General features: G+C 36.1%; 1 protein-coding gene across 6 annotated transcripts in view; it reads left to right on the top strand.

The window, feature by feature from the left end:
* The window catches only part of LOC149797779 (uncharacterized), a 90,246-nt gene that overhangs the window by 29,814 nt on the left and 42,353 nt on the right, over nucleotides 1-18,079 (top strand). For 4 of the 6 annotated variants that reach the window (XM_089962721.1, XM_089962727.1, XM_089962726.1 and 1 more), the window contains exon 2: nucleotides 9,402-9,465. The exons of the other annotated variants lie outside the window; for them this stretch is intronic. In XM_089962721.1, coding sequence (XP_089818847.1) covers nucleotides 9,407-9,465 — 59 coding nt within the window. In that variant the 5' untranslated portion in view covers nucleotides 9,402-9,406. The remainder of the gene's footprint in view (nucleotides 1-9,401; nucleotides 9,466-18,079) is intronic. 6 annotated transcript variants of the gene reach the window in all.

Here is an 18,079-nt window from a genome sequence, read left to right as displayed (position 1 = left end):
TGCTGTAAAGAGGTTCAGACAGAGAACATTATTAAGATTGCATATCTTTACTTTAATTTAAACTGTACCATTTTGTATCCATGATCTAAGTAGCATCAAAGTCATCCTAGATACATTTAGGCAGACACGTACACTTCAAGATGGATGCATTGTGCAAACTAACATGTACAACTACAGCCATTAACCCAGTTTGTCTTATTTGCCATTGATGCATCAATTTCATGTGTGAACTGATAACCCAGAAGCACAATGGCCACTGTTTTGTTTCCTATTATGTTGACAGAAATCAAACTGAACATAGAGTTTGGAGGAATAAAGTTAATAAAATTATGTCAAGCCAAACAAGCGCACTACAGAAAAGTGCTGGATGAAAACCAAAATACCCTGAAAGCTACCTGGAAAGGGTTTGGGGCATGCAAATGTAAGAGTAAAACTGAAATTTTATCCCTCAGTAATGAGGCCATTTATACTGATAATCCAACTGACATTTCAAATATTTTTAAACAACCTTTTTGTTCAAATTGCTGAAAAACTTAAAGAACCTAGAACTTCATCTGATCATCTGGAACTGAAACATTATTGTGCTTAAAAAAACTACCTAACAATTTAAAGTTTGAAATTTCTGAAATGAGTCCAGAATTTGTGTTGAAATATATTTTTAAAAAATGGATGATTGTAAAGCTACAGGACTTGATATGATTGGACCAAGGCTACTAAAGGTAGCTGCGCCTGCAATTGTAGAGACTAGCTTTCATTTGCATGAAAGTATTAGGTCTAATAAATTTCCACAAATATGGAAAACTGCCAAGGTTATACCAGATAGAAGGTCTCAAGGTAGATTAGTTCTGTAACTAATTGAGTTACCTTCTCTAAATAAAGTCTTGATTGTTATTGTTATTATTATTATTATTATTATTTAAGAAATGATTTATTTGTAATTAGTTTCTGACCAATAGGTACTTTACTTGTAGGCATATTGAAACAGCTGAAACCTCTCTATTGGGAGCTCAACAATATACAGCTCCAAGCTATGATCTTCCTTTCATTGTACCATTTTGACATAGAATCAAGACAATATTATTTGGCCTCTCCATGTAGTCTGGTGAAATTAATTTGGATAGTATACTTCCTAAAATCATAAAATGTTTTTCAAATAATACATCGATCACAGCTGCACATACATGCATCATTTCTGTTTATTATATGATCTCTGCAATAATTAAGTATACTCAAATTGATCAAGTATATATTTGTATTTGGTTAACTCGTCAACCCCTAGTAATGCATTTATACGTCATGAGGTTGTACTGCTTTTGAGTTCTGTAGCATCAAAGTCATTTAAGATGCTCCAGATTTGGTGGTTTTACAGGAAAGTAGATTGATGTAGCTCTACAATGATATCAAATAATCTGGATTTTCTGCTTGCATTAAAAAGTACAGAGGGAAACGTAATTTTTGTGACCCAATATTTTGACACCAAAAATTTGCCAGTTTTAGAACCTGTTGTTTCACTCAAACTGCAGCCAGTCGCACCAAAGACTTGTAAAAACATGGTACTAGCAGGTACCTCGCTAAGTAGTTGGCATTAAGAGGTTAGTGTTAGGACAGGTGTCTGGATGATGTGACTGGGTGATACATGAAGTTACATGTCTGCAGCATGATGCCCTAGTGCTAGTCATTACTTTAATGTCATTCTGCTGACATCATACAGGGTTCCCGCGCTATTGGGAAAAAGTCAGGAGAAATGATAATTTTTTTCCCTACCATGAAAAGTCTTGGAATTTCGCAAATATTGATGAAAGTCTGGATAAACCCAGTAATTGTTTTGTCACAACTTGATGCCCAAAACAATCAAGTAATGAGTCGTAACTTAACTGATCGAGAGTTAAATTGATCGAGTTCTAACCAGAATATTTGGAGGGTGCAGTATGGGTTATTTGGTTGCTTGTAATAAACATATATGCTGAGTCAATCCAAATGACCAGTGGATTAGATTCGTTTAGTTGACTTTTATTTTCAAAGTGAGCCTGATATCTGTATCTTTCCTTGCATGGAAGGTATGTAAACCAATCTAGCATCACAAGAGGTCAGCATGGTGGTGGCAAAGCAAAGCGTAGCTGCTTACCGGATGGCCTAGCAAACTTTAATTGTTTCTAGATCGAGTGATACATGCATGAAATCGATATGAAAATTACTTATTTTCTCAGAAATTGTGAGTATTAAATTCGTTATGTCTTTAATCTGCTGAAAGACGAGATAAAACCATGTCATTGATGAAATGTTTCCTGGTGCTCACGATTTGCATTGCTAGTTGCATGAGTACTGTACACAAATCTAACGACCCACCTTTTCAAATGTTGTAGAGAAAGAAAAAAAATGAAAGTCATATACTGGTTGTAATAAAAATACAAAATGAAAGAACACGAAATTCTCCATATTTATATATTCCGAGAACAACTTTTGGAGTATTGTTGTATCACGTGACTACCACGCTGACATGTGATCTCTGCTTGATAAATCAGACTGGCCAGATTGCTGGGTTTTACAAAAACTTTCTTTCTTTTGGTATAACTGAATTTCTTTACAACAACATTATAAAGGAGTTTGTTTTTGATATCACGTGACTATCGGACTTCCAGTGTCCTCATTTGAGATTTGTGAAGTCATGTGAATAGTAATGCAAATTGCGAGTACTGGGTCAGGTTTCATCTATGCCGTAGTTTCGTCTTGTTTGATTGTGGATTACCGACATAACAATTATAATACTTGCCATTTCTGAGAAAATAAAAAATTTTTCCATTGATTTCATCCAGGCATGAGTTGATATAACAAAAGTTTTAATTTTCTAGGCCCGCAGGTAAGCGACTACCATATGTTGCTAATGCACGGTGGTGGCAAATTCCAATGTTTCTATATGCAGTTGCAATGTCCAAATATGAAAAATGGGGCGGGAATATTTGGAGGAAACTCGGAATAAAAATGGACTGTTAATCATTTTAAGTTGAATTTGTAGACCAAATTGTTGAATCTCACAGCTGAAATAAAAATTGTCGCCCCTTGTATTAGTACCATGTCGGCCAATTCTGCACATCGGGTAATTTTGAAGGTCCTCTGTCAGAATTTAAATCAACCCTTTTGAAAATGTTTTTTAAATGATAGATTTTTGACCAGATCGTTTTAAGAAAATTCAAGGTTGTTTTTGAAAAATGTTGTTTGGGAATTTATTGGCACAGATAAATTCATGGCTAAACTCTTTTCATTACAAGGCAAGATTCTAATTGTGTTCATTTTTACTCATACTGTAATAGGAAATGTTACTTTCTATGAGATGCATATATATATTGCTATAGAATTCTTAAAGGTTTGAAAGTAAACAAAATATAATTTATGTTCATTATGTTGTTCTCACTTAGCAATATAATGCAGCAAAATAAAGTTAGAATTTTTATTCTGTACATTGAAATGACTTTACATGCCATTTTGTAGGAATATAATCAAACTTGTTTCATGTGATACATTTTGTAATTTGTACATGATCATCTTTTCTGACTTCGATGTTTTTGGAGAGTCTTGAAAGAGAAACATCTTTAGATTTAGAAAATGCGTGTTTTATAATCTATATGAACCTTGAAAAAAGTATTTCATCCTGGAAATGACCTGGAAATTTATCTTGAGAAAAGCATGGGAACCATGAGCATAGTGATATGACTGAAAAATGGTTAAAGTTACATTAAAAATACAAATCACACACACCAAAAATTCCCTGGTTTTCGGAACCGGATTTTGTGTCTGGATTTTAGATGTTTTGGCCTGAGATATAATGCAGACTGGTGTGAACTGCTCACAGACAAGTGTACCTTTGCAAAAGTAGGATATGGTTGAGATTTGTAGTTAACACTCCCAATAGATACATTAAAACATTGATTTTCCAGTTGCTAATTATCTGGATTCATACAGACTACTACCGAGTTCTTCAGACATTTACAACATAAATGTATTTGTAAATGAATCTAATTTGGAAATCATTTTGCCTATAAAAGTAACAGAAATCAGAAACAACACAGTTGGATATAATTCTTATGCAATTATGATTAGAGTGGAGTTTTTAATAAATGATCTTTTCAATCATTTCTGATGGAGGGAGGGAGAGGGGACATGCAAAAGATAGTTATTTTTACTCTTTATTGTTGCCAAGTCAGTGCCTCTATAATGGCTATCCAAGCTAATAAAGCATGATTCAAGACCAGGTGGTCCAGTCAAAGGCATTCTTTAGTCCAAGCCTACATAATTAACTGTCAATCAACAATCATTGGTGAATTAAGGGGAGATAAAAGTTAATTACACTCCAGCACAGGTGTGTATGGAGTCCAATTCAGTCCAAGTTACATTGATCAAAGCCCTTGCATACTTGTGTTCATAAGATGACCAATATGATTTTCCATCAGACCCAATATTATCAGTCCTTTTTGCTGTTAAACATTTGCCATTAAACATGTCAGAATAATAATGTTTGATTAAATTACTTATAAATATGCAGTCAGAGGTAATAAATATATATAAGGTTATTGCAGCTGTTTAATCCATATTCTTCATATAGTTATCTTTTTTGGACCAAAATTTGATGATCTAAATGATTGTTTATTCATGTCGCTCAGTTGGTCTGGATAATCAGTGTTTTACTCTAGTGGTTCTCTTCCATTTGCTTTGTTTTTTGAAACCCATTTCCAAAAAAATATAAGAAAAATATATAAGCATTAGAGTACATGTACTGACAGCAGCATACTGGCAGACAAAATATAACTTCATAGAGTTAGATGTTTGCTTTGTAAGATTCAGGTTGGTACTGAAACACCTTGTATACAATGTAACATGGCTCATCAGCATTGAATAAATGACCACATCATGCTAGCTGGCATTGAATAAATGACCACATCATAGTAGCTGGATTTGAATGAATGACTACATCATACTGGCTGGCATTGAAAAATGACCACATACTGGCTGGCATTGAATAAATGACCACATCATACTGGCTGGCATTGAATAAATGACCACATCAAAGTGGCTGGCATTGAATAAATGTCCACATCATACTAGCTGTCATTGAATAAATGTCCACATCGTATTGGCTGTCATTGAATAAATGACCACATCATACTGGCTGGCATTGAATAAATGTCCAAATCGTACTGGCTGGCATTGAATAAATGTCCACATCGTATTGGCTGGCAGTGAATAAATGACCACATCATACTGGCTGGCATTGAATAAATGACCACATCGTACTGGCTGGCATTGAATAAATGTCCACATTGTACTGGTTGTCATTGAATAAATGTCCACATTGTACTGGCTGTCGTTGAATAAATGTCCACATCATACTGGCTGGCATTGAATAAATGTCCACATTGTACTGGCTGGCATAGAATAAATGTCCACATCGTGCTGGCTGGCGTTGAATAAATGGCCACATCGTACTGGCTGGCATTGAATAAATGACCACATTGTACTGGCTGGCATTGAATAAATGTCCACATCGTACTGGCTGGCATTGAATAAATGTCCACATTGTACTGGCTGGCATTGAATAAATGTCCACATCGTCTTGGCTGTCATTGAATAAATGACCACATCATACTGGCTGTCATTGAATAAATGACCACATCGTACTGGCTGGCATTGAATAAATGACTACATCACATCGTACTGGCTGTCATTGAATAACCACATTGTACTGGCTGGCATCGAATAAATGACCACATCGTACTGGCTGGCATTGAATAAATGACCACATTGTACTGGCTGGCATTGAATAAATGACCACATTGTACTGGCTGGCATTGAAAAGATGACCACATTGTACTGGCTGGCATTGAATAAATGACCACATCTTGCTCTCTGGCATTGAATAAATGACCACATTGTACTTGCAGGCATTGAATAAATGACCACATTGTACTGGCTGGCATTGAATAAATGTCCACATCATACTGGCTGGCATTGAATAAATGACCACATCATACTGGCTGGCATTGAATAAATGACCACATCGTACTGGCTGGCATTGAAAAATGACCACATCGTACTGACTGGCATTGAAAAATGACCACATTGTACTGGCTGGCATTGAATAACCACATCATACTGGCTGGCATTGAATAAATGACCACATCATACTGGCTGGCACATTAGTCAAGTATCTTGAGTAAATTTAATTGGATATAAATTTGGAGACCATTTTAGACCTGGCCATCATTCACAGGTATTCCATCATAAACATCTATGTAGTAGGCATATTTTGCTGTTAATAATGTGAAACAACTGGCCAGTTGGTCTCTGACCCCTTTTGAATTCGAGTTTTAATACTGAATTTGTAATCTTTAGCCTCATGGTGCATATTTACTTTTGGGTAAAGGGGTTTATTTTCCTGAGAATTATAGCAAGGTGTTTGCCTTTATTATGTCTGCTATCTAGCTATTATTCAGCACTGTTGTCAGGATTGTGATGATGTGCCATACGTACATATGTGCATGCATGCATGCATGCATACATACATACATACACACACACACACACACACACACACACACACACATACAAACATACATACATATATACATACATACATACATACATACACACACACACACACACACACATACAAACATACATACATACATACATAACATACATATATACATACATACTCACTCACTGTCTGAAATCCTGAAGTCAGCAAAGTATTTTGAGTGGTGGATGTGGCTACATGTACAGTGTTATACATTCCAATTTATTTGTGTGGTATTCTAGATATACTTTACAATGACAAGTTGCTTTTCCTGCTGTAGTCGTATAATATAACAAAGAAAGCATTCTTTACTAGAAGTTTTAAACTTATAGTATAAACTACAGATATTTTGTGAATCTGAATACAGTGTTCCCAAAATTGTTAATAATGAAATGAAATATTGATTAAAATTTGTATTGATTTGTATGTACACACGTGTCATAACTTGTCAGATGCAAAACATTTGTCATAAATTTGATGTCAGTAACGTGTGTGTGGAGCTGCTTTTCTTGTTACATGCCACTATGATATGCACCATATTTACGTTAGTATGTATGTACAATGCCACCTAAATTCTTAGGTAGATTGAGTTTCAGTGAACATGTGACATTTTTGTACTTTTCACCAAGATTGAAGTAGGGGTATTGGTCCATTTGTATGGACAAGAGGCACTTTAGGGTATGTAGATACGTCCCATGACAGAAGCAGTATCAAGACCATTTTGTGACATTGGATCTAGATCTATATTGATCCCGTGTGCTTCTATTCTCTCATCTTGCATGTGATGTATAATGTATCCAACTTTTTTCCAATGTTGATGAGAATCTATAGGAAAAGACACAGAAAAGATCAATCAAAATTGACAGAAACAACATGAATCTCACACATAGTTTACCTAAGCAAGACCAAATGATAGGCATGCAGATTATTTTCCAGTAAGCTGTATGTAGATGTACAGCTTAGTGGAAAATTGCACCAGCACATGTTCCATTGTGGTTGTCAATAATTAATTGCAGAATATACATGGATCAATTCCATGATGCATCAACCCACCAGCTGTCATTGTAACTTCTTTTTTTTGTGTGTACGCTTTACATTTTGACCAGTGTTGCCTTATATTCATAACTCTTTGTGCATAACTGACAAAATTAATGGTGGCCCCAAGTGGTCTAAAGTGCTCACTGTTAGATCTATGATCAGTCTTTTTTGGTTAGTTTTGCTTTTGTTTTTAAAGATCTAATTTAAAATGTTGACCAGTGAATGTCTGAAGCAGAGTCTTTTGTTTTTCCTCAATTGTTTGATAAGCATGAAGTTAAATTGAACAGTAATTTTTAAAAAAAATCCATATCTCCTAAAAATGAAATGGGAGGAGGGAAATATTTGAGCCATATGCTACATTATACATAGCAATTTAAAAAAAAAGAATTAAGTCCAGACTAAAGAGTTAGTAAGAAACTTGACAGTTTGTTACAAAATTGACTCAAAAATCTCCCTTGAAAATGAAGCAGTTAAAAATGTTTGTGCTGCTGTCATTTACATAATTTTCAGGGAGCCATGGTGACTCCATGACTTGCATGCTGGACTTGCGACCAAAAGGGTGCAGGTTTGAATCCTATCAGACCAGCCTGAGTCAGCTACCATGGTGTCCTGAGGCAAGTCACTGGCCTCCAATTGCTTCAGTTCTAAATAACCTACTTGTGTTGCTGTGCCATAAAGCACCAAGCCAAAGCATCTGAATTTTCTGTGAGGAAAGATTAATGTATTGGCACTGTGTTCATGATGATAAAAAACTTACCAGTTGTTTCAGTTTCAAACCTAATTGGTGAATAAATTCCACAGATCCAAAAGGGAGACTGCACCGTGGCCTGGTAGTTAGAGCATCCTCCTTGGATGTGGGAGGGTGTGGGTTTGAATCATACCAAAGACTTGTACAAATGTTACTAACAGCTGCTTTGCTAGGCACTCGGCTTTAAGAAGTTATTGATTGGACTGGTAAACCTGGTGTCTGGATAATGTGACTGGGTGAGACATGTCTGCAGTATGATGCCCCAGTGCTAGAGAGCACTATAAACTGTTTGACATTATAACGATAAGACTGAAAAATTCTTAAAGCTACATCAAAATCTACAACACAAACACTTGCACACCTAAAAATGTGCTTGTTTTTTGTTGTTTTTTTTAATAAAAAAAACTTTAACTGATAATTATTATGCACATAAGTACATATTATGGTTTGAATGGGGCCAGGTTTTCACATTTTATCACCAAATTGGTTAATGGGTTAGAGTTTGTTGGTTTTAGTGGCATCTGCATGGTATATCATGCAGAAAATAAAGAGCTAAATGTTGTTCCCAAGGGCACAATGAGGCAGCAGCTCGGCAATGACCTAGTCAGGTATTAAACCCACAACCCATGGATTAGGAATCTTATGCTCTACCACCTGAGCTACCATGGCTCCCAGACAGTGGGTTGGAGTGGATTTCATTGTGGTAATATTATATGGGGGGATATGTTATCATGAAATCTTTGAGCCAAAGGCCAATCAGTTTCCTGTTGATGTCATCTATATTTCTTCATAAGGTGTTACCACAGTGGAACCCACAAGAAGCCATGGTACAGCTGATTTATTGCATGACAGTATTTTATTACAAGATATGGCTTTTATTCAACAGACTAATGTTCTGCTAATGATAGAATGATGCCACTGGATCAAGTCTATTCTGACCATGAGACATTTTTCAGCCAGTTCAATGCTTAGTATATGTGATTGATTGGGCCATTTTTCAGCTAGTTCAAATATGATTGATGAGCCATTTTTTTTTTTACTGTTCAGTATATATGACAAGACCCGTTCCACACTGCTCAGTTAATGACCAGCAACCCATCAGCAGATATAGGTAGGTTTATTCACCTTTGCACTCCATGCTAGTCTATTTCTCTCTCATTGACATTTTGAATGTTGTTGATTCTTGTGCTGTGAAAAATATGAAAGGGTTTGAAAAAATATATTTTTAAGCATCTGATTTCATTATTCCTAAAGTTCACTTGTCCTATTCTTTTGTATGATTTTGAAGACTTGAAACTTAATTTTTTGTTGTTTTGTTTTTGACCGATTTCATATGGACTGTACATTTAGGCTTTTCTAATGCCTTTTCATACTGTACACATTGTACTTGTTTTGAACTTTGATCATGAAAGTTCAGTCATTCTTTCTCAAGTCATTATTTAAGGATGAGATATTGATGGTTATTTGTGACAAAACGTGAATACAGTAGTACACTGGACAGCTTATCAAACTCCAATTCAGCAGGATATGCCTATTGAATGTTCCCCTTGGGTTTTGAAGAAAATTGCTGCTTGCTGCAGTTCGCAAGCTCGTGTTTTTAGCCTTTCTTCCATTTCTTTAATCTCCCTGCCCACCACAGAAAAACTTGATAACAATTGACAATTGACGTGCAATTTATTTAAATGATTATAGGTGACTGTCATCAAAGACATACCAGGATGAATGTTAGACACAACCATTTTATACTCCAGTCCATATTATCTTATACATTCACTTGATTCACTTAATTGCAACGTTTTTGGTTACCTGTCACTGAATTTGAAACTATTCTTCTTTCATCATAGGAAATAACAGTATTTCTGAGGTGTGGGATGAAATACAAGCCAGATTTATATTCTTTGACATAAAATGATTAAACTTAACTGGCAGATAAGAATGCATATCTGAGTAAGCAGTTTTTTCAGTCAATAATAATATATCAGCTGAGGCCAATTCTGATTAGAAAAAGCTTACTTTTGTCACTTTTTTGTGTTGTGTTTTTGTTTTGAGAAAGTTTGCATTTAGCTTCCCATTTGGTGGATGGTGTCTTTCCAGGTTCTTTCTCCATATTTAGCCTATCATGTGCTGAAAAATGGTGTTAAACTCTTGAAACCAAACCAAACCAAACCAAAATTCATTTCCAGAGTTCTAAAATGATATTTGCAATTCTGTTAATAATGAGCATGTCTTTTTTCTGTGAGCCATTCATTGAGTTAATAGGTATATGCCATAGACTTGTTTTGATCCATTGAGTATTTTGGCCTTAACCCCTCTTGGTGTTTTGAAGCAATTTGCTTATAAAAACAATTAGGGGATTGTCATTACTATGCATATAATGTTGTCACATGATGGAATGCGGGCAGTTAATTTTCCTGTTATAGCTGACTGTCAGTTGTATTGACATGTAGACAGATTGTGCATCCTAATGGAATGCATGTAGTTGCAAAGAGCTATTCATTTATCAGATATAGATTGGAGAACCAGTTTCAGTACTCGATTGTACATGCTGTCCCGCATCAGTTACAAGGAAATGACATCTCATTATTGTGTAGCATATCAATTTCAATACGGTTTCAGGTATTTCTATGATTATTAGCCCAGAGAATCTACATAATAAATTTTGTTGACGTTTTGAGGTGGTCTCATCATGGCCTAAAGCCTGCGAAGATTTTGATTTTGTTAAATGTTCTTAAGTTTTGGATGGTCATATTGCCAAGTCTGTCATGAAAAATTTACAGTATGTAGTGAATTTACTTGTTTGTAAGTCTGGTTGAAGACTGCACAGACCCAGGTCTGCTGTTGGATGATGTGCAGGCAGATCTAGGTCTGTGCAGTTTGTTGGGATTAATCAGTAGAACAATCAACACAGACCCTAATAATTCCAGTGCCTTGTGTGATAGATCAGGGTCTAGGTTGTTTGCAGTTGGACGTTTAAGACAGTGTAAAAATGGTCATGAAAAACAGGACACTATAGTCATACAGTGGTAATAAAATAAAGCAAAGGTAAACAGACATGGGAAGGGTCTTTAGCTTAATCACAGAATGACTAAGTCTAGTGTGATCAGAGTGACTAAATGGATTTACTTCATCCGGGTGAAGTGATTTCATCGTACCCTTGATTAACTTGTTTGAAATCTTGATTCTGCTAGCAAGATTTTTAAAAAAAATGTTGTCTGGGCAACACAACTTTAGATCTGGATGAACTGGGTTTTTTTCCCCCAATTGACTTAGAACAACTGCTGCATACAGTGGAAACTTTTCCATGTCAACAGCAGCTTAAAAGATAACCATATACAGCATGCAGATAGCTTTTATAATTGTTGAAAATGTATATACAGGTTTGACACTTCACGCCAGGCATTACTGTGTTTCGAAATTTTGACAAGAAATACAGGTAAACAAGCTTATTTTAAATACCTGTACAAAAGGCCATATTGATTATTAGGATCAGGAAATGAGGGTACAGAAAGTTTACATTTAAACTGGAAACTGAAGTAAATGTAAGTAGTAGGGTAGGGAAACAGGATTTAAACCAAAGAAAATCCATGTAAAAATTGGTAACCATAAAGCTCATTAACCACTGACCACTAGGTACAATGACACAAAACACATACATTGAGTCCCAGACCATGTTAAAATCATCTTGCTGAATTCTTTTTGAAATCTGGACTTGTTTTCAGTTTTTCTGGCACGCTTTTTAAGACTGGATGCATCTAATGTACAAAGAAAGCATGCAATAACATTTGGTTTTTATCTGTTTTTGTTTGTTGCAAATATACATATATTTGAATGTTATTGTAACCAGATTATTCAAAGCACTGTGTTATAATGTGAAGTATCTTCATTTGGTATATATCTGATGATATGCAAGGTAGGAATATTTGCAGTGGCTTGGCAACTGTCCCAGCAGCTCTTGCAGCTGCAAGGAGTGAGGGCATGAAATCTGATACTTTTTTATATTTAGTGGGGGCTCCATAATTAAGTTGTGGAATTGGCAGAATTTCTTCAGTACTACTGAATATTTTTTTTTCTTGACAAGGAATTATAAAAGCAATTAAATTTTTCAAACATTAATTTTAGTGCCTGATGCAGTATATTCCCCTGTTTGCCAGCATTTTGTTTGCTGTAGGAATACCAAATAAGGGAATAATAATTAGTTTGACATACTAAATCATCTATTGATCATTGACTTAATAAAACTGGACAAAAAATGGTTGAGACATTGCAAGATATTTGTCTTACTGCTTTTTGGCAGAGCTCAAGATACATGGTTGCTGATATTTAGTGAGTCAATGAGTTACTCTCAGCTGTTTTATACAGTCCTCCAGAGGCGTAGCTATGATATTTTGCGCCCGGGGACGAACTATAAAATTGGCGCCCCAGCCCCCTCCCCGTTTAATCACATTTTTGAATATTACCCTTGTTTACTTATTATAATGTAACGTTGCAAGCCTCATTTTGGCGCCCCTGTACCTTGGCGCCCGGGGACATATGTACCCCCCTGCCCCCCCCCCCCCCCCCCCCCCAGCTACGCCTCTGCAGTCCTCTTTATTTCATGATCTTCAAAACGGAAATTGGAAAAAAATCCACATATTTGCAATATTAATTTTTTTCTTGAAACGAGTTCAGGCTATTTCTGGGTAGTGCAGAACTTGATCAGGCCAGGAACTTGTCCATCACTAATATATACATATGTACACCCATACACATCTCCCACAATAACTTGTCCATCACTAATATATACATATTATACACATATACATCTCCCACAATACCTTGTCCATCACTAATGTATACATATTATACACACGTACATCTCCCACAATAACTTGTAAATCACTAATGTATACATATATACTAGGGCATAACCGATTAACATTTTTCTACTGATTTCCGATTCCGGATTTTGGGCATGAAATTTTTTCGATTCCGGATACGATTCAATTAATCGGAAATGCTAAATTAAAAGGTTTTTCAAATTAACTTTTTAAACCGTGTTACACACGTTTTGCATATCACACCGATGTCACAAGGGGAAGGATATGGCAGGACTATAGCAAAATGCAACGAAGTTCAAAGCCACAAAGAATCCATGAAATTTTTTATTTTTGTAAAATGCACTGAAACATTATAAACGTTTTTTCTATGATCACATTGTTATACATAATAATTATAAAAACTTACAATTTTACAAATAAAACTCGCAAACTGAAATCCACGTGTTATGGCTCCCTAAGTATTTATTTTCCTGTGATATTGTTCTTGTTTTTTGGCAAAGATATTAAAGTAAAAACACACAGTTTAATAGATAATAAAGAAATTTAATAATCAAAATTTATAACTTCCAAGTTCTTTGCAAGAAATAGTAGCATCTCCGTTTTTTCAGCGGACATGCTCGATCGTTTGTCGCTGCAAATAGCACCTGTGGTGCTAAAACTTCTTTCACTATCGACGCTAGAGGGCGGTATTGAACAAAAACGTTTAGCGACAGCTGCCAGAAGCTGGAACGTTTTTTCCCGGGATTTCCAGTATATAACTGGGTCCGTTGGTGGTGAAGTCCTCGGCTGATTTTTCTCAGCTAGATACGAATCCAATTCGCGCTGGCACGTGAATTCAGATGACAGGGATGCAGAGGCGAGATTTTGGTCGGATGTGCTAGAGGCAAATAACTCCTGGTAGTAGGAATCTAAGCCAGTCGAAGTTGAAGGTCCTGGATCCACTTCTGTTGAGGCTGGAATGTTGACAGCGGTGATTGTTTTTTCATACTCGATCTGTAGTTCGTCCATTAACATGCGCTTTACAGCGTCATGCCCATGCGCATTAAAAACCAACAATTTGTAAGTGGGATCCAAAACCGTTGCAAGTGCACACAACTTGTTTGTCTCCACTTCCTCATAACGTGTACGCAAATCTTTCAGCATGTCCGCCCGCATGGTCTGTATTCCGATGTCATCTCCGACTCTTGCAGGTTTTGTTAAAGTTGCCATGAGAACGCGAACACTGGGGATGATCATGCTTGCTGTTGCAGTAGACATACTGGCATTCCTGGTTTCCTGTTCGAATGGTCTAAGCGTAATCAAAACCCATTCCATCAAATTCCACTCATGTGCCGTTAGATTTGTAACCCCATCATTTTCCTGACAATAGAGGGCAATAGCTTTCTTTTGTTCTATGAGGCGCTCGAGCATGTAGAACGTAGAATTCCAGCGGGTTGTAACATCCTGGATAAGACGGTGTGTCGGGTATGGCGTGCCGTCCTCGCATGTCAAAGACTTCTGGATTCTGAGCAATTGTTCTGTGGCTTGAGTTGAATGCCGAAAACGCCCAACGATTGCACGAGCAGTGACAATAGCATCCATAACGGATCTTTGACTTAAAAGTCCAACCTTGACAACTAGCTGGATCGTGTGGGTGAAACATCCCAAGTGATCCAATCCAGATAACTCCGCCGCTTTTTTCATGCTCGCACCATTTTCCCGCACGAGAACTCCACGTTTTTCATCTGGAATAGACCATGCTGCCAACATTGCAAGGATGTTATCCGAAATAACTTGGCCCGTGTGTCGGTCTTCAAGATTTCGTAGTGACAGAACAATGGACATCCTGTTCCACTTGCTGTCAATCCAATGAGCGGTAAGCGAAATGAAAGCATTCAAATTATTTGTGCTCATCCACACGTCACTTGTAAAACTTATGTAGGCTGCTTGTTCTAGTAAAATAACAATTTTACTCTTCACGGCAGAATATAAGTCCGGAATAAGCGTTCTTGACAAATGGACTTCGGATGGAATAACGTAACGAGGTTCAAGTTCATTCAGAAAGCGAGTGAAGCCTACGTTGTTAATCATGCTGAAAGGCATAACATCAGCCGCAATCATTTCTATGATCTTCTTAGTTATGATTAACTGGCATGGGTTGTTAGCCTCAAACGGTTTTTTCTTTTCTAGCAGGAACTCTATTGTCTGTACTCTGTGTTTCTTTCCAGGCTGCATTACTTCTTCGGCTTTTCGTTTCTTTTCGATGTCACAGATTCTGGTATACTTTTTATATTCATCCGGATGTTTTGTACGCAGGTGATTGATAAGTCCACTGGTTCCATATGAACGTGGATCATTACCTCCTCGTTTTAATTTATCCTTGCACTGTGGAACCAAACAATCTGCCTTTGACTCATCTATGGCATTTATCTCAAAATAATCCCATATTTTGCTTCGTTGTTTTTGCGACATTTTAAAGCAGAGTCTCAACAGTTCAGCACAATTTTTTCACACTGTATGCTAATATAAATTTCATTTACATTATCATACAGTTCCAGTGCATCCACGCAGCAGATACGCTTTAATTTTCCCGCCTAATCATTTATGTCGACCAGCTGCCAGTTCCGACCCATTCTTTGTTCAACAATTAGTTGATCTTGCCGCCAGGCTTTAATTTTCCCGCCTTAATCATTTATGTCGGCAAGCGGCCAGTTCCATCCTGTACTTTATTCAACAATTAGTTGATCTTGCCGCCATGCTTTAATGTTGCGGTCAAATAAAAATAAAACAGGCTTTTGTTTGGTCCTATAAAGTTGGCCTCTTGCGGCGACTTAAATAAAAGCAATGAAATCTGATCGATTCTTGCATTTTCCAAAGTGATCGGTGATTGAAACAAGTTTATTGTGCTGTGAAAGTTTCCTTATTAACTTTATTTATATTTACGATTGTAAGAATCATTTTCTTTTAATACCTCATTAGCATGTGTCAATGTATTCAATATTATGCCTTCATTATTGAGGATGTTGACATAAACGGGTAGGACTGTATTATATATTTTAATAAATTTAAATCTTTCGGTCTAACTCAAGTATTATTGTTTCACCCCGTTGTGTTGACCATATTGGACTTTTCTGACTTCTTATTTAACTTTATTAACGCACTATCGAATGACACGCAGTGTTAGACACGGTGCTATAGAAATTCAACTTTATTATTTTTATTATCTGAATCGGTCGTTCCTGCCTTGTCCGACTCCGATTCATCGGAAGTTCATACTATCCGGTGGAATCCGATTTCCGGATCAAAAGTCGGTTATGCCCTAATATATACACCCATATACATCTCCCACAATGACTTGTCCATCACTAATGTATACATATTATACACATATACATCTCCCACAGTAACTTGTAAATCACTAATATATACATATATACACCCATATACATCTCCCACAATAATTTGATAATCACTAATGTATACATATTATACACATATACATCTCCCACAATAACTTGTAAATCACTAATGTATACATATATACACCCATATACATCTCCCACAATGACTTGTGCACATCAGGGTCCAAAAACATAGACTACATTTTGGGGGTGGACAGTTAGGTCTGTTGTGACTTAATACTTGTTTTATAATTGTGTTGGGAGTAATAGTCTATATGGTGCTTTTTCAAACAACGTTGTTTGCTTTTCTCTATAAATTCCCAACATCTTACAGATCCTTAACACTATTCCAACTGGTTTCAACAACCTTCACGTATATGCAAAAAATATTGTGTATTACATCGCTACTTTTTGTTGTTCATTCACAACCAAACAAGATTTCTTTCAAAATCTAGGGAAATTTATTTATGAAACAACTGTCAACTTCAAAACTTCTTTTATTGTTCTGTTAGTAAAATGTTGATGATATGATTTCATTACAAGTGAAATTCCTTCTCATCCTTGAGGAAATCTTTGTGCCAATTCAGGAATTTTAAGTTAACAACAAAATATTATACTCAATTCTCCACAGTGAATCCTATCTGTGAAACGGCTTTTTATTTCCCCAAGTACTTATTTTTCTTAGTTGCTTTGCTAACTTTGATCACATTTGTGAATGAGTAAGCTATTTAAGGTAGTTTAATTTAATTTACATACACAATATTTACAAGTGTTCAATTGATCAAATTAAATGAGTTGATCTGACATACTGGGACCTCTACCCCCAATAAGTGTTAGAACCTTGATGTTGTTGTACTTTTATTGAAGCAGGAATGTGATTTTTTTAAAAATAAAAAATGTTCACCTTTTTTGTTTTTAAGATTTCAAGATTTCACTGAGTCTCAAGATCATAGTTATAAAAATATAATTTTGTTTAAATTTGGTTCTAAAAAATTGTGGAGTTAATTTACAAGTGCAATGATAGAGATAAATTTTGCCTCACTGTGCACACATTCTCACTTGGTGAAACTAATAAATCACACCCACTTCATTGATACCACCTTGGCTCCATGGTGATTGGTGGTTTGCGACTCTCCAAGAATGTGTGGTGTAACATGTACAGAGCTGTTTTCTGTGAGAAGCAATTGCAAATTTGTCAGAATGCATGGGGTGAGGGTGGATGGTCTTATTCTTAATCATAATCATGCTTCACTCCCACTACATTGCAAGGAGTCCTCTCCATGCTTACTCCACTCCCACTACAATGCAAGGAGTCCTCTCCATGCTTACTCCACTCCCACTGCAATGCATATAGAAATTCAAAATCATTTCAGCTGTATTATAAATTTTGTGCTGTCACCATGACAGTTTTTAAGCTAAAAAGTAACTTAAATTCCAGATTATTCAAATGTTTGTAAAACAGTCGATAGGATGGTCAAATTTAACTAAAGAAAATTGAACAGTGTAATAATAGCATTTAGCATATATT

Source organism: Sinohyriopsis cumingii, chromosome 6 (genome assembly GCF_028554795.1).
Source record: "Sinohyriopsis cumingii isolate HCF-2022 chromosome 6, ASM2855479v2, whole genome shotgun sequence".
In the NCBI taxonomy this organism is placed as follows: domain Eukaryota; kingdom Metazoa; phylum Mollusca; class Bivalvia; order Unionida; family Unionidae; genus Sinohyriopsis; species Sinohyriopsis cumingii.
Note: the sequence above shows the minus strand (reverse complement) of the source record. Positions and strands in the feature narration are given on the sequence as shown.